This window comes from Astatotilapia calliptera, chromosome 8 (assembly GCF_900246225.1).
Source record: "Astatotilapia calliptera chromosome 8, fAstCal1.2, whole genome shotgun sequence".
In the NCBI taxonomy this organism is placed as follows: domain Eukaryota; kingdom Metazoa; phylum Chordata; class Actinopteri; order Cichliformes; family Cichlidae; genus Astatotilapia; species Astatotilapia calliptera.
The window spans coordinates 2,919,621-2,944,504 of record NC_039309.1 but is presented as its reverse complement, the minus strand read 5'-3'; the positions used below and the strand labels follow the sequence as shown (position 1 = coordinate 2,944,504).

At 40.9% G+C, this 24,884-nt stretch overlaps 1 protein-coding gene across 13 annotated transcripts in view; it reads right to left on the bottom strand.

The window, feature by feature from the left end:
- baiap2b (BAR/IMD domain containing adaptor protein 2b) overlaps positions 1-24,884 on the bottom strand; it is a 76,687-nt gene that overhangs the window by 16,565 nt on the left and 35,238 nt on the right. For 10 of the 13 annotated variants that reach the window (XM_026177867.1, XM_026177870.1, XM_026177864.1 and 7 more), the window contains 5 exons: positions 15,148-15,159; positions 14,497-14,558; positions 13,529-13,600; positions 12,182-12,319; positions 868-1,020 (listed from right to left, as the gene is read on the bottom strand). In XM_026177867.1, coding sequence (XP_026033652.1) covers positions 868-1,020; positions 12,182-12,319; positions 13,529-13,600; positions 14,497-14,558; positions 15,148-15,159 — 437 coding nt within the window. The remainder of the gene's footprint in view (positions 1-867; positions 1,021-12,181; positions 12,320-13,528; positions 13,601-14,496; positions 14,559-15,147; positions 15,160-24,884) is intronic. The other 3 variants (XM_026177868.1, XM_026177876.1, XM_026177871.1) reach the window with 1 other exon arrangement.

The window sequence follows — 24,884 nt, the reverse complement described above, 5'->3', positions numbered from 1 at the left end:
CTGATGCATCTGAGGCGTCTTTAGGGTTTTTCATGGAATTAATACATGAAAAATGCAGAAGGTCGCCGCGATTGGTAAAGGAAGACGATAAAGCGGCACACGTCTCCTATCACAGCTTGTACGGTATGTGCGGTAAAAGTGGCAGAAAACATGATCATTCATTTGGAGTGAAATATTGGATTTTAGTGCTTTAGTGCTTGTACTGCGTAAGGGTGCAGAATGGCTCCTCCCCACCAAACAAGTGGGAACATACATTCATACTTTCGCCGAGGCTCTGAAGCCAAACAATAAGGTTGAAGCTGGGTGGTCCTAAAGTTGTAACAACTTAAAGGTAAACATCTTTTTTAAGATGATGAAGATAAACTGAGGGGCTGCATAAAGACTCACTATGAGATAAGTAATGATTATTTTGATCTGCGCATCATCATTTGTTTCCAGGAATACAAATATAAAGCTGATAAAGCCCCAAAGCTCAATTTTATTTATTTTTATTTATATACAGTAGCGCCAAATCACATCAACAGTTGCCTCAAGGCGATTTACATTGGAAGTTAAAGACCCTACAATAACACAAACCTGTTACACAACTGGAAGTCCTAAAACAGCATTTTAGCCTGCTACCCTTATTGGGAAATGCCTCAGTTACCAGTGAGCTATGAATGTGGTCCTACCACGACCAACAGTCAGTGAGAAGACCAATCATGTTGTTGTGATGTCACAGCCTTGTGACTGTAAAAACAAAGATAACTAAAAAAAACTAAAACTTTTAAAACCTATAAAAGTTCTTGTTTTTTCAGGTTTTGGAACAACATAAATGATGGTGTTGTAGGAGCAACAGCAATTCAAACATATCAAATATCTTCTCACCTTGTTGTGGTAGACGCTGCTGTTTTTGGCCACAGCACACTGACGGTCCACCAGGAAGCAGTACCTCCTCCTCTCCTCAGACAGAGCGTTCTTGTAGCCCTCAGCGATGTAGTTATCCAGCTCACTCTGCTTATTACTGATGGCCTCCACATACTAGGAGCAAAAAGAAAGCACATGAAACAAAAACATGGAGGACAATCTTAATCCAGACACTCGACTGATAATACAAGTTTCAAGGAAAAAGTAGGACGCCATAAACTGGACTGGAAATGCGCAACATCTACTCCGGTGATTAATAAACTGATACACTCTGGAGTAAGTTTTTAAGAACAAAATCTCTTTCCAGAAATGTATTTTTACAGAAGTTCAGGGATGCGGTGTCTTGATTATTCTCAAAACCCCCGAAAACTGTTATGTGAAGTGGGTGAATCAACCGTTTAACAATCAAAGCTTTAAATGACTTCAGATAATGGACAGAATTTCGATGGCTCAGGCATCATACATCACAATCATGACATATAAAAAGCAGACAAATTGGGCTTTCGTGTGCCGCCTTGAAAATTAAATCGAAAATGTCACAGCACATCAGACCTGAAAACCGTGAATTAGACAGAAAGAAGTCAGGCCCCTCAGGCTGTCTGATCACATATCTATTATGTGATCACAGTGACTGGTGCTCTAAATTTCCCGCAGATTAGTTGAAATCCGCTCTTTCCGAGCTATATCGAGCTTTTAAACTCATTCAACCTCCTTCACCGGCTCAGCCCACTGAGTCCATTTAGTGCTTGTACTGCGTAAGGGTGCAGAATGGCTCCTCTCCACCAAACAAGTGGAGCCACTCGTCCACATCCACAATCACCTTGAGGCACACAAAGGCAAAATTAGAATGAACGCAGGCTCGCTTACGTAAGTGAAAACATTCAGATTCCCACGGTGTCACATAATGTGAAACAACATTCTCTGAGTGCCAGACAGCAAGGAGCTCCTGGATGAGGCGTTAATGACCGCAGCTCGGTGGTTTGCAGGGAAACTTAGAAGCCTACGCACTGTCATGTGCAACTGGCTGTTTGAACTAGCACCAGTGCTGTGGATGGCAGACTGGAGCTTTTAAAAAAGAGAAAGCAGCACTTAAATGACCTAACACTGCGCTATAACCACCATCACACACTAAGCAGCACCAGATGTACTAATTAGTCCTTTAATGAAGCATAATCATGTGTTCTTTAGAAAATATTCCTGCCTCACCATCAACATCACACTTACCGACAGCATGGGAAACTGAATGTATAAAAAGAAATCATCTGAAGTATTTTATGCAAAGCTGAAATTTACTGGACTGCTTGAATTCTTTGTTATCAGGTTGCCCTAAAAGCTCCCCGAAAAGCCTTCAGTTGATCTGGAACGCTGTAGCGAGAGTACCAGAGCGCATATTTCTCCCATATTAGCTTCTCTTTATTGGCTTTCTATTAAATTCAGAATTTAATTTAAAAGCCTTCTGCTCACATGCAAGGCCTTGAATGATCAGGCCTCAGTATATCTTAAAGACCTCATAGTGCTATATTATCCCAACAGAGCACTTTGCTCTCAGACTGCGGGCTGGTTTGGGGTTCTTCGAGTTTCTAACAGTAGAATGGGAGGCGGAGCCTTCAGCTCAGACCCGTCTCCTATGGAACCGGTTTGGGATCACCAAACAAACACCCTCTTCTCCAGATTAGCCTCAAAACGTTCCTTCTGGATAAATCTTATAATTAGGGCTGGATCAGGTCACCCTAAACCATCCCTTAGTTGTGCTGCTATAAGCTCGCGTAACCTTCTCACAGCAACCTGAGCCCCGTTTAGGTACTATTAATTCACGTCATTACCTGACCCTCGACCACTTTTGTCCATAGTTTGTGTTTTCACAGCTCTTTAAACTGGTTCACTCCAGTTAAACTGATTTTTCACACTGTAGATGTATTTTATTGACATGATATTCATTTTTGTTTTATCTGTGCCAAAAATCCCTTTTGGGGTTGTGTCAGGAAGAGCGTCTGGTGTAAAACACACGTGGAGCTACTCTCTGTGGCAACAACCTCGTGACAAAGGGGAAAGCTGACTCTTTTCTGACTCTTTAAAAAAGCTTCTTCAGACTTTTTCTGTATATAATTGAATAGAAATAAGAATTTGCTGAACTTTTTAAAGAAAATCTAAATTTTAAAAGCAAAACTGAACAATATCGTCACAGTAAGCTTGTGTTCATGTAAAGCTTTAGCTCATCCTTTAAATAGTAAGTGCTCCAATTAAAATGTAGCCATAGCGCTCTGCCGGCTGAGAGATTTAATTAAAAATCATCTGTGGAAATAAATGTGCAGGCACCAAAATAACACTATCACGCAATCTAATGCACAGAGATCAACATTAAAACAGGAAGGCTTTCACTTCCGCTCGTCCTTATTGAGAAAATTGGCCGTGAAGACATTATTGTGAAATAAGCAGTGGTGGATTTTCTATCTGCTGATGTTACATTTAGGAGTTAAGTGAGGGCTTTTGCAGAGAGTGGTTCATCATGCATTTAATTGTTTAGGCTTGTAGTTCTCTATGGAACCGACTAACTCTAGAAATATTTATTTTTCCTGCTTTTTAACCAATAACACTCTCATAGCCACGCAGTGTTTATTACAGTGTAATACTGTGCCGAACCTTAACTACATATGCTCGTTAGCTTTACGATAATCCTTCACTGGGGGTCATTTACACACTTTATCACTGCGAGTGCTTTAAAACTCTGTCGAGATTATGACTGTAATAAAAGTAGGAATAAATAAGAGTATGGTATGATTATTTGATCTATGTCATCTCCACTCCTTACTGAACCTGTGTCTTCATACAGACGGTCACTGGTCTTCAGGAAGAAGACACATTCACAGCGATCGGCTGTCTGTGCTGGTGTTGGTGTTTAATGAGTCTAATAGACCCCGACTGACAGGTAAGATGTGGCAACAGCTGCAGACAACCAGCAATTAATCTCATCCTTTCACTCTTCACTACAAAGTGATTACAGTTGGAAGCACAGAGCCCCATTTGTGCCGGAGACTAGGTTGAGTGCAGTCATGAAAAATATGCATATAATCTATTCCTGTGACATATTTGACAGTTGATATTACAAAGATTTTGGACATCTGAACTATTTAAATTCTGGTTGGGGGTTTAAATCCTACCACACGAAGAGACACAAGCTCGGTTTTCTTTTGCATTTTAATCAAAGTTCAGCCAACTTTTTGTTTGTTCTTCTACGTCTAAGTTTTATGTTAATTATCACCAATTTCCGGTTAAAATGAAAACAAAATATTAGTAAAAGAGCATCCGTTACTTTGGAGACAAAGTTAGAGCGGGATGGCTGAGATGGTCTGGGCATTTGCAGAGGAGGGAGGGTGGATATACTGGACAAAACGTGTTAAAGATGGAAAAGAGGAAGACCTCAGAGAAGACTCATGGATGTAATGAAGGGAGACATGTCGAGGGTTTGTGTGACAGGATGAAATGAAGAGAGATGATCCACTGTGGCTTAAAAGTTGACAAAAATAAAGCAACTCTTTTGTTAAAAACTGGATACTATGTAAGATACTGTCTACAAGTATCTATAGTTTAACCAAAGACAGAAAGCATGACTGCTCATGCTAAAATCATCCTTTTTTCCAAAAGTGAAACATATACCCATTAATTATGAGCCTTTTTCACCACCCAGTTTCTGTGATGGGGTGAATAATGTGCTCTGTGCACTCCTCATAGGCAGGTGGTAAAACTCAGTGCTACACAATAAAGACATTCATGTGGCTGAATCTGGTTATTTAGCAGAAAAGAGCAATCTCTTAGAACTAAACAAAGTTGTTTATGTAGGCGAACAAAGGCTGAACATGCACCAATCACCCACACTGGAATAATAAATGGTGACAAAAAAGTGGCAGCAGCAGAGGAAGATGAAGGCCATTCATGAGTCATAAAAACAGCGGAGGTGGAGCCGCTTGCAGGTATCGCATTCCGACCGTCGCGAGGTTAGAGCGGCCAGAAGGGTGCAGTCAATCACCGGGAAGTGACTGACGGAGCGGTTTCCCCCTCCGTCAGCTCTCTGCCTGATTTCCTGAGAATTTTACTCTTTAAGAGTTACAGGAAATAAATCTGCGGTTTACCGAGGAGGTCACTTGTTTATTTACTGAATTCCTCGTGATTATGTCATCTTCCTAGAATGCCATGTGAACTCAAAAGGAAACCGAAAAACGTAAAAGGAGACATTTAATTAGCAGAAGCTGCCAAACCGGTCTCCTCTATCTGAAGCCTAAAGCCTTCCTCCTCTAAGATCCTTTACTCACAGCATGTAGACATAAAGGGCTGCAAGCTTAGACTAAACTGTAGTCCCTGAATGTGTTTTGGGGCATAACTCATTTTCTTTATTCTATTTAGGATTTATTGCAGACGTACTGCGTTATAACGGGTCTGGTATTAAAACCTAGTTTAAAAAGCCATACTGTACTTACACATGGTTGATCTATCTAAAGAGACTGTATAAGGAAGGGGGGAAATATTTGGCAACAGCAGCTTTTTGGTTTATCATCATCATAATAATATTGCATAATGTAATAATAATTACATTTAAGTAGGCCGAAACAATGACAAGTAGAAAAATCAAGTGTAGCTACAGTAGAAGAATCAAAATAAAACTTTAACCTCCTCGAAAAGACCAAAACCTTGAATAAACGAGGAGTATGTCAATGTAATCTCTCAGATCATGAATTCTGTTATATCTTAAATAATCCTTATGCTGCCATTGCATATGCATGAGAAAGGAACGTATATGGAATATAGGATGCAAATGTTTATAAAAGCATCCCTGGATAATTGATATACTGCACATCCAAGTGCATTTCTTCACCACAGCTCCTTCTCCATTATTCATGCAGCTTCACTACATTAAGCCTGATCACCCTCAGATATGGAGCCCTAATTAGATTCCTACTTGCTTTTCATGTTACTGCCAATCAGCCACTCTTCACCCAAAAGCTCCGCCTTTACACAAATATAAATCTGGCCAAACACTGCTTCTGGTTTCTGCTGACAGTGAGCCCGATCAGCATTTAAGGCCTGTGCACAGAGGGAGATGGTGTCCAAGTAATCACCGAGTTTTCACATTAAAGATGGTCTAAATCACTGGTGCAAAAACTCTGCTGAGTATGAAACATGTCTGTCTGTGGTGGAAACGGCCATTCAAAAAGCTTATCGGTACCGTTTGCAGCGTTTTCTTCAAAATGACACCGAGCTGCGCAGAGGGATGTTAAGCAGTGTACGGCTGTAGGTAAATTCATTCATTACATGGAGAGGTTAAAGACTACCTCCACATCCAGCTCTTACAGCTAAAGCTTTCTGTGTCTCACTGAGAGGAAAGTAAACGCAAACTGCCAAAAGGGCGAAAGTAATAACAGACTATTGTGTTAACTCCCTCCAGAGGAGCCTGCCAGCCATAAAAATAAAATGAAATTGATTTTGATGTCTCAGCGCTGATCCTAGTCATAAGAAACCCAAATAGTAAGGTCCCATCTTCATGAGTAGAAGGCCTACAGCATATGTGTTTCAAATAAAACCTGGTTATCAGATACATGTGGCAGACTTCTAACAACAACAACAACATAATAATAATAACAATAATAAAATCCCCAAAAGGGAGTTGATCCTATAGACGGTACATAAAAGATGGACCTAGCCACAAGCAATGTTTTTTATTTTTTTTAAGTTAGAAATCATCCAAATATAATTCCCTCGAAGTCAGCAGGTGTAAATTTATAGCTGAAAACAGAAAGGGTGACATCGTGGTTGCTATGCCCATCGTTTATATACCGTTTATGCTGTAATTTTGGATATTAGCAGGATAGTTTTGAACTCGGATATCAGAAAGTAGCGTATGATATCTAACAAGCAGGGTTCAGAGTTATTAAACTATAATTACATTTACAGTATATAACCTATTTGTATTTCATGCTATATTTGGTGTCTGTTTTACAGCTGATCAGAAATCAGTATTGTAATGTGAGCAAAGGGTGCGATTCTATTCTTTGCATCTGAAATGATCACAACAAAAAAGCGTCGGCACATAAATGTAGAAACAACCGCATCTCTTTCCATTCGTAACATTTCCATTAAAGCGACTTATCAACTGAGCCTGGTTATGTAACGCAGAAATGTGTCTGATGGAGCCAGCTAAGTGTGTTTACACGTGAAGAACAAGAGCACACAAGCGGCAGAGGGAGATCATTAATCACAGCCAAGCTGGCTACGAGCTGACTTCCTCTTATCTTCAACAAGACGCCCATAAAAAAATAAACACACACAGAAACAAAGAAAAAGGTTTTAACTATGCACAGTTCTCACTTACCTCTCATCAGCCTCGCATTCCTCTCATGATGAGATTGTAGTTTTGATTGGTGTTACTGCTGATTAATGTGAATATCTGTGACATCGTTGCTCAATATGCAGAAATATGCATTAAACAAGTGTCTGCAGATATGTTCTGTCCCTTTATGAAACACACGAACGATCTGTGTCCTAAGCGTGGTCATCTCACAGTTTCTGTAAGCTGCACATAAAATGGACGAGCTGAAGTCTCTGCAATCAATCAGTGTGGGAAGATTCAGAGTTGGCCCCAAACAGAAGAGATCTCAGAAAGACGAGACTTTCTTCAGAAAAGTGTGGAAAAGCATGCTGGTGTATTTTTCTCAGTAGGACATCGATGATTTAGGAGACCGCAGTGAGTCGAACAAGCGTATAAAGGGAAATGGCTCTGCGCTGATGAGAGACCACCGACGAGACTTCATTCAAGTGCCAGTGCGACTCGATTACGGCTAATTATAATGCAAATTCATCAAATACTTTTATTACTAGTACTGTCTCTAAAAGTAGTAAAAGGCCATGTCAGTCTTGTTTTGTAAAAACTAGCATAAAAAGCACAGAGTATATTTATTTACAATAATCTAAAATAAAAACAACTCACTAACGCTCATATTTGACAGGATGACGATACAACTATTGCTAAATTACTGAAGATTATTCAGTTATGTTGTTTTATATTCAGTGTTTTCCTGAGTTTAGAGTTCATGAATATCAAAGGAGAAGAAAATGGTTTCTTTTTTATTCTATTCAGCTTTTTTAAAAAACATTTTATTTCTCTTCTTATCATCCTGGGATTCTGCAAATGTACTGACCTTGTAACTCTTGCAGCATTAATCATAATGTGAAGTACTGATGTTGATATTCTTTCCATTGAAACATGATAATGTTAAACTGGAGGATGAATAAAACTGTTCTAATGAGCATAACCTAAACCTAGAGTCCAAATAACAAACACATCAGACTGTGTGCTGTGCTTAAAGAGAAGTTTTGCTGCCCCTGAGAACTGCCCGCTTTAATATTAACATCAGTCTTGAGCTGGAGGAACGAGCGGCAGTTACTTTAATCTGTGTTTTCTCTTCCTCGCTGCTCTAGAAGGCACCGGTGAGCTGTGCCATCATTTAATTAAAAGTTAGACAGTGGAGGATGCTGTAGTGATGGCCTCATTTCATGGAAGGAAGTAAGCAAACTTTCAAGCTTGCTGCTGCCAGAAAACACCCAGATCCTTGCTGTATGCCATGCTACAAAAAGGCAGATCTGTGTTTCACCTTTGCCTGGTGTCACTTGTTCCTGCCAAGACCTGATTCCCACGAGAGCCCTTATGATGCGCAACAAGAATCTGGCTTTTTAAACATGCTGTTGCCCTCTGACTGTGCTAAGGCTAGTCAGGAGGTCCACAGTACATGCTAGCATACTCAAAAGGTGAAGACGTGGCTGCTCTTGCTCGGAGCTTTCACACCCAATAATACATTAAGGCCCAGAGGGAATGACAGACCCTGTGCTGGTGTTCCTCATGCTGCAGCTGAACCCCCCCACCCAGCCCCCCGTATCGATTTTTGGAACGACCGACTTGGCCGCCCCCTTCATGCTCCAGCAGCCATCCACTGCGGCAACACTAACAATTACACAATAATTACCTCCCCTGCTGCTCCCACAGAGCAGCACAGGGCGACTTCTTCAGCCTTTATATGTGCTGCACAATTAGCTTTTTAGCCTCTGATCCCTGTTTTCTTTGCAGTATAACAATAAGTTAAAACTAGGGCTGCTCAATTAATCGAATTTTAATCACGATTACGATCTGGGCTTTCAACGATCATTAAAAATGACTGAGCCGATTATTAGCCCCTCCCTCATTTATCCGCGACACCTTAAAGGCCGGTCCGTGAAAATATTGTCGGGCATAAACCGTCCGTGGCGCAAAAAAGGTTGGAGACCGCTGATTAAGAGGACCCGAGGGAAGCTCGGAAAGCTAAGCAGAAGTTATTTGGAGAGTGACTGCCGTTGGTTGAAAAGAGAGTTAAAAAAAAAAAAAAAACTTCAGTGGTGTTGCACACTATTTTATATTATTTTTTTAAAGTCATTGTTAACCCTTTAAAGCCGGTCAGAGCAGCACGCTCCGTTTTGCGTAACTATTTTTAAATCCCTGTAGAACCTGAACCGTGTAAGCTAGCGCAATAATTTGTTTTGCATATGAAACCGGAGGAGTTGTACTTACATCTGATGCCATCAGCTTGTCCTCGGTCACAGTTTCGTTCCACATATAGCTTTGCAAAAACTGCATAAAAAGCGCTTGCAGGAACAAAAACATAATATTCCAGAAACACGCTTTGCCGTTCCTATCAGCTGTTCGTAACACTTCCCACAGTGAAATGATGCACCTGCTGTTTTCTTTGCAAATTTGCATCATAGGATTGTTTTTTGTTTTTCCTGCAGTATATAAAAATTGCTGTATCTCCAAAATAAAACTATGAAGACGCTCAAAATAAATTTCCTGTTGTTTTAAACTATTTTTTGCAACTTTATTGTATTTAAAGTTTTGAGGGATAAACCTCTTAAATTTCTCCAAGTAGAAATATATGTAAACAAAACAAAAACGATTTTCAATTTTTTTTGTAGTTTATTGCACTTTTTTGCAATTTATGTAATTACTATGGACTTAATGCATACATATTATTAAAATATGGGCTATAACAGTTGTATTGAAGTATAGCAACTTGAAATGCACCCACAAATGGCACTACAGCATGTAAAAAAAAAAAAAAAAAGCTCTGGTGGACTTGGTTCTATAGTAGGTCTTAAAGGGTTAAATAAATATCGTCAAATAATCGTGATCTCAATTTCAGTGAAAATAATCGTGATTATCATTTTTGCCATAATCGAGCAGCCCTAGTTAAAACCACATTGTGTATGACTTCATGATATATGATGACCTCTCTTTCTGTAAATTTTTGTAAGTTGGACCAGAACTGATCTCTAAATAGTATCAAGTCAGCTAACAATGACCGTAATACATTTCAGGGGAAGGGAACTTACAATACATACTTTGGACCAGTGCTCTGTTCAAACAGCAATAGCTGATGTGACAGAGAAATTACCTCTAAAGAGACGTGTGAACCTCTGTTTTTACCCAGTGCAGCTGCAGGTGAGTACTTGTTTTGTGCTTGACAGGCTGTCAGCAGATGAAGCCCCATATTCCCCTTTACACTGAGTTTAATTTGATATCGTAAGTGCTGACAACACATATAAGCTTCAGAGGTCCATCAATCATACATTCAGCATATTGCTAACACCCAAATATACAAACATAAACAAGTGTGTGTGACATTTGAGTAAGCAGACAGCCAGCTGTGGAGACAGCAAAATCTGCCTGAAACTGACTTTATGACGCTGCAGCTGTAACAAAAGCGATTTCCGGATTGAAGCCAATTAAGGCTAACCTATATAAGGCTGCATACGTGTGCAAACGTTAACTAAGAAGCATAAGAACATAAAAGGATATCATCTTCCTTCCCTTTGCATCCTCACTCTCTATCAGCCTGTCAGATCACAGCAGCTAACAGCAGCATCTCCTGTGCAGGTTGTATAAGAGGGCACGCCCACCATGTGTCACTGCAACACCTACAGATGAGAGCGCAGAGACTTGCACCGTCTAATCACGCCTCCGCTCAAGCAGTTACCGGGACACGAGAGAAATATGCCTCACTCAACCCATTCACCTGGCCTAGATACTGTCAACAAATATTATGCAACGCCGATAAGTGCAGCAACTAATGACACAGATAAATTATTAAAAGTTGTGGGAGTGCATTGAACAGTTACCAAATAGATGTAGTCAAGCTCCTTTTATCATAATGCTTGGTTTTTTCTTAAACTGGTGCAACACCGGCGATCATAGCCATGTTAGCTTTGGTTAACATGGCTCATATTATATTGGTGCTATATAAATAAAACTGAATTTAATTTACAGAAATTTAAATCTAGCAGGACATAAGCAATTTTTATGCATCAGCATCTATTTTGCTTCTGTTGCTTTGTCAGATCTTTTCTTTAGGTGCAACATCTCTACAGATTCTTTGATTTATTAGTATAATATATAAGAGTTTCATCACTTTTTTCCCATAGACTTTTTATTTGGGTTCTTAAGGTATTTTATACACACTTTAGAGGCAACATTTAAACAGCATGTACAGGATAATGCTCGTTACCCAAATCATCAGTCTGGTAGGTCTAAAACCCACATGGCTTTATTTTGTCTACTCTATTGGGGAGTAGACTAAATATTACTATGTCTGTTGGCATCTACTGTTTTATGATCTACACTAAAACTCCAGTCTCAATTAAAATTTGTGTGTTGTTGTCTGAGTGGTAACATTCGCTATCTCCACTTCCCCTCAGAGACCGGGTACACAAAGCACGAATGCACGGTCGGGGGCCACATCCCATTCAGCTCAGCACGTCCTATCCCATCAGCACCGGCAGCAGTCACGGATTACTAGGCGCACTGAGGCTCAAATCCCATCAGGAGGAGGGAAAGCATCTGTGAGCCAGGAGGAGCCGAGTGTGTGGTAGACTGAAAAGTCAGCACGAGTTCACTAAAAGTCTCTGTTGGCGTTTTGAATTTTGACACTGCTGAAATAAAGATGGAGTGAATTATGTGAAACAGACATTTTCAGCAGAAGCTGACTGGCAGGTTGTCTGCGCCACATGCTGGCCTGAAGCCAGCCGGATCACATTTTTTTGGCACTGGCATTTGTAGCCATGCTGCCATGCATTTTTTTAAAAGAGGTCCTGCAGATAGCCATACGGATACTGGTGATCCATAGACATCTGCTTTTTTCTTTATTGATCCACTGAAGAAGCTGCACACATTTACATTGACCGACACACACACTCACACACTGACCTGCATCTCCTTGTCCCCATATTTGGACGGGTGCTTGCTGCCCTGGCTCTTCCGGCGCAGTTTCTTTAGCTCTGCCTGGCACTTCTCCAAACTCTCCCCTTTGCTCTTGTGCTCCATCTGGTACTTCTTCAGTGCAGCCTGGGGGGGAAGGGGGGCAGCACAAAGTCAGCAGGGGCACAGCAGAGCTGCTCGCACGTGTCAGCATCAGCAGATGATGTTTCACACTGACAGAGGCAGACATTTATTTGACAAGTGGTCAGCTTCTGCATCACTGAGACAGGAGAACTGAGGTCTCTTATTTCTCCTCCTCACTCCCAATATTTTGTTTCCTGATCAGATGTTTTTCTTTTCTTTGTGTATCACATGTATGTATCACAACATCAACTGTAGCGTGTTCATGTCAATAGTATGCATTATATAATATGTTCCTAACAACTTAAAGGAACATGCAAATCAAATTAAAGCATTCTTTTGAAAACATATTTGAGTGACATTCATCCAAAAGCCCTCCAAGAGTGCTTAGAAACCCTTTGTTTAGCATTACATAACGCTCTGGGGGCTGATTCCAAACACAGATCACCCCAAATAAATTCCTCCACTTAATTTTGTTCTTTTTGTGCAAAACTCCTCAGTTTCCCAGAATTTCTCACTATTCACGGGACAGAATAGGATGTGATTTATGTAACTTGCTGCAGTGGTTTGGATGAAAGCCGGTGGAAAATTAAGGAGTGCATTTTGACTCCGAGCCAGTGATTTTATGAGAATGTGGTTCTTACTGTATTCCACATAAATTCACTCCCATGAGAGGTCCAACAGGATGTTTTATTCAAGCTCGTGGTGGGGCAGGTGTCCTGTTACATAATGAATCTGAATATTATGCCATCAGAATCTCCTCAAGCAGTAATTCTTATCACAAGTGGTTTTCATAAAATTCATGCAATTAAGCCGGGATCTTTTTTTCCTTAAAATGAAACATGAAGAAGTACCCAACGAATGTCCATGAAATGCTTCAGGAAAGCACAAGGTAGACGTAACTAAACGGTATCATTGTCTATGAACGTCTACAACATTTTAGAGATGAATGAAATTGACTGAATCAAGTAAAGGCTAGCTAGTGTCCATCAGTTAGTCTTCTTTTAGCGCTGCTTTGGTCTCCACCAGTTTCTCCAGGTGGTTTCTAAACCAGTCTGCAGCTTTTATTCCAACAGCACACAGCAAGTATTTTTCAAAGTGATGCGTTTGAACTAAACAGCAACAGTGTAGCCAAACCAAAACAATAAGCTAGAAGAGGCTGAAAGGCCCATCAGAGCGGCACAGTTTAGTGACTTGTGAAGAAGGGAATCTCACATTCAGATATCGCGCGTCCAGCTCGACCTTCTTCTCCAGCTCTGTGAGCAGCTCGTTGTGGAACGACTTTAACTGCAAGACACAGAAAAGCCTCAAACACAATGCAAGAAACAACAAAATGCACTGAAACCTCAAGCAGTCACATGATCAACCACAGCAGATTATTTTTAAAACAGGAACGTCACTCATGAGTTAGTGTTGGTGCAGAGGAATGCCGTGAAGTGTGAAACTTTTCCAGTTACAATGCAAATAAAGGAGGGTGTCTGGCAGTGTGCACCGAGTTTGCTGCCTGTGTGCACGTGTAAGCTGAGAGAACACAGGACAGTATAGACTGGATTCTGCACATAATATACTGTGACCTTCCTTCTCTCCTTTGGATATGTTCATATAACCCAAGTTCTATTTAACTTGCTGAGAGTCAGCACCGAATGAAATATTTGCATAAAAATGTAATATTTGCTCAGTTTCTAATCTGCATCTTGTACCACTGCACAAAAAAATATCATTATTACCTTGAATCTTTGACACCTATTATCCAAAAGATCAAGGATTCCAGTTGCAAAATACCCTTTAACACAATTTGCATAAACATTAAAGACAGGATGCTCCTCGCTGTTTCTTTTTGTTGACTGAGCGTTTCCTTCTAATGTTGCCACAATTGGCCAATTTACTCTTTGCTGGATTCAAATAAAGACCTTTTGGAGAAGTGAAATGAGAATGTTTTCAGTCTGTAATGACTGTAATTTACATATCAGAGTATCAGTAAACAAACCATAGCAAATAAAGAGAGTTGCTGCCATTAGAAACTGGATTTACAGTAGAAGCTACTCGTGTACAGTAGGGAGTGTGTCCTGCTGGGTATTAAATGTTAAAATATATCGTGTGACTCCAAAGCAACCATCCCACAATCCGTCTGGCTCGAGGCTTAAGAACTGCTGATTTTAGCAACACCACCACCACATGCTCACCATCTCCTCAAGCTGGATCTGGATCTGTCTGTGCACTTCAGCCATCTGAAAGAGCACATCCCCTGGAGAGAGAAGACAAAGAAAGACAATAAACAAAAAGAGAGAAGGGAGGGGAGGGAGAGAGGGAAAAAAGATAGCGATATTAAATCATTCAAACTCTGTGTGAGAGCAACACACATCGTGCAAAAAGAGAGACCATGCAGCTGCGCAAAACAGATGAGAGACAGGTGTACGGTGTCGAGGGAAGAGGACAAAATGAGACAGCTCGTGATATCGACGAAGCAGACAAAACTCAAAACAGTGACAAAAATTAAAAGTGCACTCGAGAAATATGCGCTAATGAATGAAAAATAAGAGTGTTAACCAAGAAACCTACTGAAAGTATGTGGATTTCCCTTTTACCAAGAGCTTACAACACTACTGCTAAGAAACACACAGGAACAGCATGGTAAAAGAAAAAATCTTTAGTATTTCATCCTTGCAATAAGACATATGTATTACTACAACATAACAGGGGGAAACACCAAGAAGCAGACCCCAGAAAGAAATCAAAGCTAAAAATAGAGAACGAAACAAAACACAAAAAACTAAGTAGAAAGTAAAGGATGATTCATGCAGCCAGGGAGGTGCGCATTGTTTTAAGATACCTACATGCTGCCTCTTCTGAATACGCAATGCATTGTAAAAAAACAAAAAACAAAAAAAGGAACAAAAAGATCTAGTTTGAGCAAAGAACAGAGGGATAGAGACCTGAAGAGACAGTGACAGATCAAACTACCCCAGGAAAAATGAGACACACAACAAGATTTCACACAGAAAAACACTCAGACAGGCAGTTAGTCTGACCCTGCCCTTACAAACCATCTACGTGCTCTCCGCATCACCAGAGCTCAGACGGACACTGGATTTTTCATGCAGATGTTAGGACTGACTAAAAACTGGGGTATTAATTTGGTCGTGAAATGTTTTATTTAAATGTTCGTGTCGGCTTCTTGTTTGTCAACGAAATACTGTCCAGCGTATGGAAATCAACACACGTAAATAGGGGAAAACTGATATACTGGCAATTTTGTTTTTTTGATATTCATCAATAATTTTGGATTGGCTACATTTTAAAAAAATTGTGAAATTACAAATTTCTTTTTAAACATATTTTTATCTGAATCCAAGCACTTTTTAAAACATCAGCCCAGATCAGTGCATCCCTACTTGTATGCTTTGTAAATTCTCAAATTTCAGTATCTGCCTCAAAAACCCAGCATCAGTGAAGCTCTACAAACAAGGTAATATACTTTAATACTAAAAAGTAATGTACTAGTAACATTATATATAACCTATAAATGAAAGGAAACCTAATATTCTCACATGCCTTAAGAAAATAATAGTTAATCATCTATAAAAACAAACACATCTCATAGAACATCCTGTACATGTACTGCAGTTTCTTATTGCACATCTACCATAATATTTGGAAATACAGAAGTTTTTCCCTTTTCTTAGACAATATAAGAATATAATATTAATAATATAAGACACTAAGTAAACCGCTCTTGGTATTTTATGAAAAAGCCTAAATTAAAGTACATCTTACAGCTGCAGCGGCACCATAAAGCACCCGATTTATTCCAAATGAACCCACTAATATATATTAATGTCACTCATCTGCCTCCTGCATAATGCATGCTGACATTAGATAATGTACGCCGCTGCAGCGCTGACTTGAAGTGAGTCTGAGCGAAGGGTGTATGCGAGTGTGTTGGTAGACCTGTGAACACCGGACAGTGGACAGTCAGAGGGGACACAGAGAGTGGGCTGCCTGGACAGGATTAATGGGCTTAATGGAAGTGCTGTGTTCATGCAGATGAGATAGAGGGGATTTAGGAAAGGTCGGAGCAGGAGGAGGTGGGGGCAGAGGTGGAAGGAAAAGAAGTTTATATTTACTTAAGGGGACTGGATTTAAGTCTGCATCCAAGCTTCTGCTAAATAACTTGAGTATTTCAGATAGATGTATAGCAGCTGAGGTCAATACCAGCCTTTTTTCTTGCCGTCATTCTTCCCTACTTTCCCCTATTTGCTTCATTTGCAACAGCTTCTGCCTGTCACTGTCAGTATAATAAGGTAATCTTATTAGTCCTACAAAACACACAAAGTAAATGGTTTCTGTTTTCTTGCTAATAGCTATCAGAGCCGTGCAGCACATCCCTCTTTTGTAAATTTGCTGTCACCAGTTTCTCAGTACAAGATTTTAACTTCTGCAAGATGTCATCCTGGCTGCCCTTTAACCTCACACAAAACTCCAATGTCACACACGAGGCAAACCTGACTCATGCATGCAGAACAGAAAGCCACACAGGGGAGTTGAGCCCACAGCCCTTCTCATCCAACGCACCAGCTTACTTTAAAGCCTCCTGCTTCCTTATGAAAATGCACCGAAAGGCTATAACGCTGTGGAAGTGTCTGACTGCCGGCGAATAGGGCGTTGGGGCCAGCGAGGCAGATAAATGCACTGATGTGTACTTTCAAAACTCTCCTTTGATTCTTGGAGGACACCCAACGCACATTCCCATCCCATCCATTAATAAACAGCCGCTGGCCATCGACAAGCGACGGCGACCGGGCTGAACTCAAGCACCTCTATCACACACAACTGCACCAATGTTGATTTCAGCCAGAGGGGGGTAGCAGAATACTGAAGAGAGGGCGCAATTAAAGGGGCATTCATTTCTAGAATATAACAAAATATCAGATTCTTGGGGAGGATTCAACTTCCTTGTTAATTTATTTCTATTATTCTCATTTCTGGCCATTTTCCTTTATATTTCCCTCTGAGAAAATATTCAGAATTTCTCACCATATATTAGCAGAAAATGTCCAAATAGAGAGAAACGAGTGTGTTAAATCACACAGGTAGCCCTCAGACATTAGTTTCCATACTTCCTCCCTCACTGCCAACAAAACTGCCTCTCAGCTGGTAATAACATTTAAAGAACTGGCCTTGGTCATATTTCTGGGTTTTTAAATATGTACCTGCAGGCTAATTTACGTTGTTCTTCATTGTCCCTGAGGAGGAAGACTTCTCTCTCTGATTCTCATCCCCTTGCAGGCCAGAGTTCAGTCTCCACATCAACATACTGAGAGCATCTCACTTTAACTTTAGAGACATTCACTTCACTTTAAACTTTAGAGCAGCAGATGGTGACCGAAAGGTCGCCCTGCCACCAGCTGCTGAAGCATATAAAAATAAATAAATCCTCGCTTGAGCTTTTATGCCTTCAAGGGCAGTTCTGACTGATAACAAGCTGGCATGGGAGCATAACTATCACCACAATGTCTGCAATTTAGTAAGAGACAAGCAGCTGAACAATGAAGCAACGCATATGTGCCAAAAACTGCAATACCTCTAATGACCACTTGAGGCAGGCTCTAAAAGTGAGACGGTTACGTTTAAATATTCAACTTTACAGCAGAAATAAGCAAGTTTGCAGCCTGCTACCAAAAACTGAACCACACAGCTTAACTACATTTGTGCTGTTATTGCCTTTATTGGCACTTTTATCAAATTATCTGATAAATACCTTACCCTTCATTCTAATTTGTGTTGTACAGTTATTTCATTTTTAAACCTTAATTTATATTTTATTCCTTCCTAGTTAAATTTACCCTTTTTAATTTTTCATATTTATTTCCTATCTTATTCATAGCCTTTTCCTTTTTGTTTTCTTTAGGTCACGAGCAGTTGTCCAAGCATTTCACTACATATCGTACTGTGTATGACTGTGTACGTGACAAATAAAATTTGAATTTGAATTTAAATATGCTCTACTGAGAGGTAGACCTTCAGTTACGGTGGTGTTCTGGTGTTTTATTTGTCAAGCAGCACAATAATAAACAGCAATACACTATACAGTGCAAAGCCAACAGCAGATCTCAGTATGGCTGCACCGATCTTCTATAAATAAGTAAAATTTGAAAGGCATCTCCTGATCCATTTGCCAAAGTTCAATACTATTACAGCCAATGGGAACAAGGGTCAAAAAATTAAAACCAACTTGTAATAAAGAAAAAAACTGTTAAAGAGCCAACAGGTCTCACAGTGCTCCTCTGTGGCTTTGACCCACAGGCTTTTATCACCTGGAAAATCCCCAAATTCCTGGATGTTCTTGTTTAATTGCACCCATCTAATCCAAAATCTCTCCACCTTGCATTGTGAAATATCGGACTTCTACCCGGCAGAAGTAAGCTGCTTACTGTTAATCAGAGCCGATCACAACATCTGAGGCTTAAAAGGGAGTAAAACACTCAGCACACGCAGGTCCAGATCAATTAAAGATTAAATACACAATCGCTGCTTTTGTCTGCAAAATGTTCTCACAAACCAAGACTCAAGCAGGCCACACTCTCACAGTTAGTCGCATTGTCTTCCACCTAGGATGACATTGTTCCTTCATGCTGTTCTTGGAAAAATTAACACAAAAAGGACACATCTAGCTAACAAATGAAAACCTAATGCTCAAAAGCAATTAAGTGAGATTCAAAGGTTTACAGCACACATGAGAAAAACACAACAGCTCAACATAGATGGGCTGAGAAATAATGACTCATAAATGCTGAGAAACCAAAAGTGGAGTAAAGTTGATTTTAAAAGAAAAAAAGCAGCAATCACAGTTCGCTCAACACTCCAGTGACTCAACTGCCAAACCACACTCTGTCAGTGGATATGTACAGTAAGAGCAGTTCAGACTGCAGGGTGGGAACAAGCCCATTACTCATTTGGGCAACCAAAGGGCAGCGCTAACATCTGGGTTTATTACCCCAGCTACTTTTCCATGCAGCTCCTGGGCTTTAAAGAGTGAGAAGGAGGGAGTGAGCCACAGTTAATGGCCATATGAAGGAAAGTGTTTTATGTAGTGTGCATCTCTGCAGGGACTGTATTATAGAAGGCTGAAAGCAAACAAGCAGCTCTAATCCCCAGAAAGCTGCAGTGAAGGGAGTACAAGGTGCTGCGGGGAGATTTGTCCTCCACAATGCCGCATGATTGACACCGTTATTGTTGTGCTCTTCTGGGTCTTTAATTTTGCTAAACACCGGCTGCATCAGGGTGCATATAAACACCCCCGAGAACATGTGCAAATTTCCCCAGAAGTAGTAACAATGCTTGATTTAGCATTCAGATTTTAAGTATCCACTTGACAACAAAGTAATAACAAGTTTTTTTGTTGTACTCGCAGTTAATCAGCATAACTTTTGGTGCATCTGTAGTCCAGCTATAATCCTGCACTCCACCGGCAGTAAAAACCCAAGCTGACATGTTAAAAGCTGTCACTGCGTTTCATCTTATAAATTACAATAAGGGCACAAATCCCGCTGAAGTGAGTGTAAACATGTCATCTTAGATCTGGGCTGTTTGACGTCTTCGCTTCTGCAGTTTATCGGAAAGAAAAATGAATCTTTTAAAAGCGCGATCGAGCTACAGGAGATCGATAGGAATGACTGGCTATACATAATCATTACGTGGTGGCTGATGGGGTGCTAAATGAAGAGTGATCATCTGTGGCAGAAGATGCAAGCTGCTACAAAGACGCAGGCACAGAGTGGTGGATGGGATCTCGACAAATCAACAGAGACCCAGGCAGGTAAACACAATTTGTGTCATCTTAAATCATTACTTCTGACCTCTAATCGTTTCTCACAGTGAGAAATGTACAAATAAAGAAAAAGAAGATATATTTGCTCTGTGTGCTTGTATAGAGTTAGCACACTGAGGCACAGGCGACAGTGGGAATCAGGGTATAATGTGGATTTCAAGCCTATAAACATCTCTTCTTCCACTAAATGGGGCATTGCTTTAAAAAGGCATGACAGAGGAGAATTCATTGACAGCTTCACGCTACAGCTTGGTGACAATAAGTTAATAATGAGCTGACAAGTGCCACTATGTTCGGTTTTTGAAATGGATAAACACGCAGAAAGAGAAAATCCCACAAGCCTGGGAGGAGACAGGCATCAAGAGCCTAACAACAGCTTCCTGTGCGAAACGACTCGCATGTATGAAAAGTGTCTCAGATCAGAGTCTCTATTATCAGCATCATTAAGTCACCATTTGGCCGACTACCCACATCAAGGACAATGCGACAGCTCAAGGACATTTTATAGTCCAACACATTATTAAAGCCACATTACCATCCCATTAGAGACATTTGCTAAATTAATCACTACACAATCCCTCGCTGATCTCTTTTTTGTCAGTTGACTGACACCCAAAAAGACGTCCAGCTCACTGTTGACAAGACAGCTTGTTTTAAAGTGCTGATGAATTGCAGTGGGTTGTATTAATGAAGGGCAGGTGGAGGTGATCAAACTGCCGGCGCTCCGGCCTTTGTGCTCACTTGGCAGTTTGGTTTTGATTTGCCAAGAGACTGGGTGGAAGCTGCTAACGAGCCGGGAGCACATCGCTTCCTGTCTCGCCTTCCTTGCTCTTTCTTCTGCATCTCTCTCTTCACCATGTCTCTTGTTTCTTCCTCTTTTTGTTTCTCTGCATCCTCCCTCTCCACCTGGGGTGACATGAGGACAAAGGCAGGAGCAGTAAAGGGAAGTTAAATTAGCAGGGCAGCTCTGCTCTGGTGATGTCCGGGCAGAGGAAGGATAGTTTGGTACCCAGTCGCAGATTAGCCACTTGGGTTTTCGGTTACATCACCAGTTAGGGAAAAAAAGCTGACAAAAACTGTATCTTAAGCCCTTTTGGAACACTGCGTGCTTTGGTTCTGTCCTAATTTAGTCCGATTGATTGAGGAAGTGAAAACAAAGCCAAACAAAGTGTAAATCATGAAGCTACCAGACAGGACACAAACAGCAGTCTCCTGGCTGACAAACCTGTGCATTTCTAACGACTGGCAATGACGACAAGAGGGTAGCTCCAAAATATTTATATAGTATATATTTTGGAATATATATCAAATATTATTTTTTTTAATCACACATAAGTTTGGATTTTGGTAAGGCTTAAAAGTTGGTGGCACAGCTGTGCTGGCAGGTAAGCATTTAAGCCTCGCCCGCCTTGATCTGCAGTCACGGGTTTTGGGTAGTGAATGAAAGAATGGGATCACAAATACAAGCGGTGGAAATGAGCTTTCTCCAAAGGACAGCTTCCAGCTAACTTAGCGACAGGGTGAGGAGTTCAGTCACTCTGAGTAATCAGAGTAAAGTTGCTACTCCTCCACATCAAAAGGAGTCAGTTGACGCGGTTCAGGACCCTGACAAAGATTCCTCCTGGGCGAGGTGTGCTAGACATGCCCATCTGGGAGGTGGCCTCGGTGTAGACCCAGGACATGCTGGAGAGTATGCACCTTCAGCTCCTCTGAATAAGCTGGACGAGGTGACTGGAGAGAAGGAAGTCTGCACTTCTCTGCTTACGTTGCTGCCCCTATGACCCGTTCCCAGGTTCCAGCAGCAGCTAAAATGCTAAAGTTAATTCTTCAAAATGTGGAAATTTCAGTGACTATGTCCATCGTTTATGTGCAGTGTAGAGCATTACTCGACCACGTCCCCTACCACCCGGCTCTTTGCACTCTTTAGAGTTTTAAAAGAGGACTGAAAGACTAAATTGCTGCATCCGGTTCATTAAAGTGCCAAAGTATACCTTAATGCATCTCTGCAACATCAGTAGTATCTAAAGGACATCTAAAGGGCAGTAGCAGACACCCTGGGATGAGATGGGATGTACTTACTTCATTATGTACTAAGACCTTCAGGAGAAAAAAAATTATAACTCTCCACAGAAAAAGGAAAACTGTCCTCGCTTCGGCATGAAAGCAAACACTAACTGATTTATCATCCTGTGCTGTGTCCCTCATCATTCCAGTTGAGTGTAAACTCCAGTAATATCCTTTCGTTTTGACTTTGCACGTCAAGCGATGGTTCAAAATGCTGCAATCAATGATTTTTAAAGTTATACACGGTCATTTGCTCCTGCTGCATTTTCTCCCCTCTATGCAGAATGAATGTTGGCTGAATTCAGATTGGAGCTGAAGCTCAGGGGAAATTCTGCCTTTGCTGGATCAGAAAAATGAGGGTTACACTGGGGTCAACAGCTTTTTTTTCCCTAAAGCTGAGCAGCATGAGATTTCAAGCAAGACACATTTGGAGGGACACCAGTTGTGCATATTATGGAAGAATTTCCCTAAGCGATGGCCTTAGAATGTCACAAATGATGTTTTCATGTCCCTCTTTACGAGCCTTTATTATTGCTTTCATCTTGTTTTCTCTACCTCTGCTTCAAAGAGCGAGTGCTCATATTTCTGCTGCCGCCATCCAGCTGTGCAGCATGAGAGGCGATTCAAACCACTTCCCTCTGCAACACCAGCTAATTATTTGAGAGACAAATGAGGGGAAAATTATACAGTGAAATTTGCTGATGAATATTGAACCACAGGAAGGATTTTTTTTGTCTTTCTGACCCGTCAGAATTACATTCTCCCCCACCGTTGCCTAATTGAGTCACTGATTGCATCTAGCCCTGTTCCCATTTGTGAAAGCGTGCTATCCTTTAACAGTATGTTGGCTGAAGTGGAGAAATATGCCTTAAAGGTCGACACAGTTCTCTAATATGTGTTGCAATGAATTAATCATCCAAAGGGTAATTGTTTCCTGGACCTTAAATTTGGCCATCTAAATTAACCTTAAATTGATTTAATGAGATGGATGTTATGCTACAGAGTGCTCAGCCCACGGCAATGAGAAGACACGGGATAGATTTTAATTTGATGAATAGGAACAAAATGAGAGCATAAAATATGCGGATACACCACGATAATTTGCTCACACGCATCCCAAGTGAGCTGGAGTTCTGGTGGAAGATAGTCAGGAATCATGAGGTCTTTGTGCTTACTATGGAATTAAACAATAATTAATATATTTCATGAATAACAGACACAGAAATATAAAAATCTACCTAAGAGCTGATGTATAGTGAAAGCGCTATAAATCAGTGCTTTAGAAAATAATGTCCTAATCTAATTGTAAAAAAGACAGAATGGGGGATGATGCTGCTCTGTTGGCCTCATCGGAACATTACCATAGAAGACTGTGAGAAACCCGGGATCAGAATCTATGCTGGAGAACAGTTTGTGGCTCTGTCTGAGCTGAGGGAAGACTTCTTAACCGGTGAAGTTCAGTTATCTCAAGGTCTTACACGGGAGTGATGAAAAGATGGAGCGTGAGCTGAACCGGTGCGGCATCAGCGGTGATGTAAATGTACCAGAGAATCCAAGCGAAGACAGAGCTGAGCCAGAAGGCAAAGCTTCTTTTAATATGTGCTATATAAATAAATTTTGATTTGATTTTGATTTGATTTTGATCTACCAGTCGATTTACAGTTGAACCCTCACATATGAAGCTGCATCTTTGCCACTGGCTGTCCTCAGCCTTAAAGACAGACATCCAGAGGAGGCTTGAAGCTCCTGCTCTTTCACATCAGGAGGCGACAGCTGAGGTAGTTTGAACATCTGAATAGGATGTCTTTTTGGATCTCATCTCCATTTGCTGCCACCCCAAGCAGACTTTGTATGAGCAGAACAGTTTTAATGAGGTCATCTTTTATAAGGCTCATGATATTAATCCTGTTTTGTTGAACAATCCTGCTCCATGTTCTATCTGCGGTAAGACATACGTGAAAAGCCTGAGTAATGACGAGATTTTAAAGTAGATTTTAATGAATGCGGGTTTGGATGTACAGTCTGCTGATTTTAAATTAGCTGTACTGCAGGAAACGATAAGAAAAGCCAAAGGGCTGTTTTTCCTCATGCTTCCAGCAGGTTTTGTGTCTGAGCACAGACCTGAGTGAGTACAATCCCTGCCTAACGCTGCATTTGAATGGCAGAGACCTTATATGGACAAAGGGGAACCGGAACTGCAGGAGCCTCCTATTTTTTTGCTCACAACCATGCCCATATTTAGTATACGGAAGAAGGATAATGTCATTTTCATCGATACTGACATCACCGGCGAACCATGTTTGGGCTGCGGCTCGCGCGCCGAGCTCCTCTCTCCTCCTGCTTTGAAGCAGCTCCAGTCGCTGCGTTTCACTTAATCTATTTTTAGAAATGTGTGCAGAGTCGGCGTGTTCTCCCAGGGCTGCCTGAGCTCCCACATCAAAGCGGGGGCGTTCGCAGACACAGAGCGTAGTGAAAGCGGAGAGGATGAGTGGGATGACACTCCACTCTGCAGTCATGGAGTATCTCGTCTCTCCTCACAGGGAGTCATGCAGCAGAGCAGTTGTTCAAACTCTGACAGCATCGCGTAAATTAAGAACAAGTGAATGAAGCACAGCGGTGCATCATTTCCTCTTCCTGTGACAGTTTCTCATGTGTTGTTTAGCATGTATGACACCACAC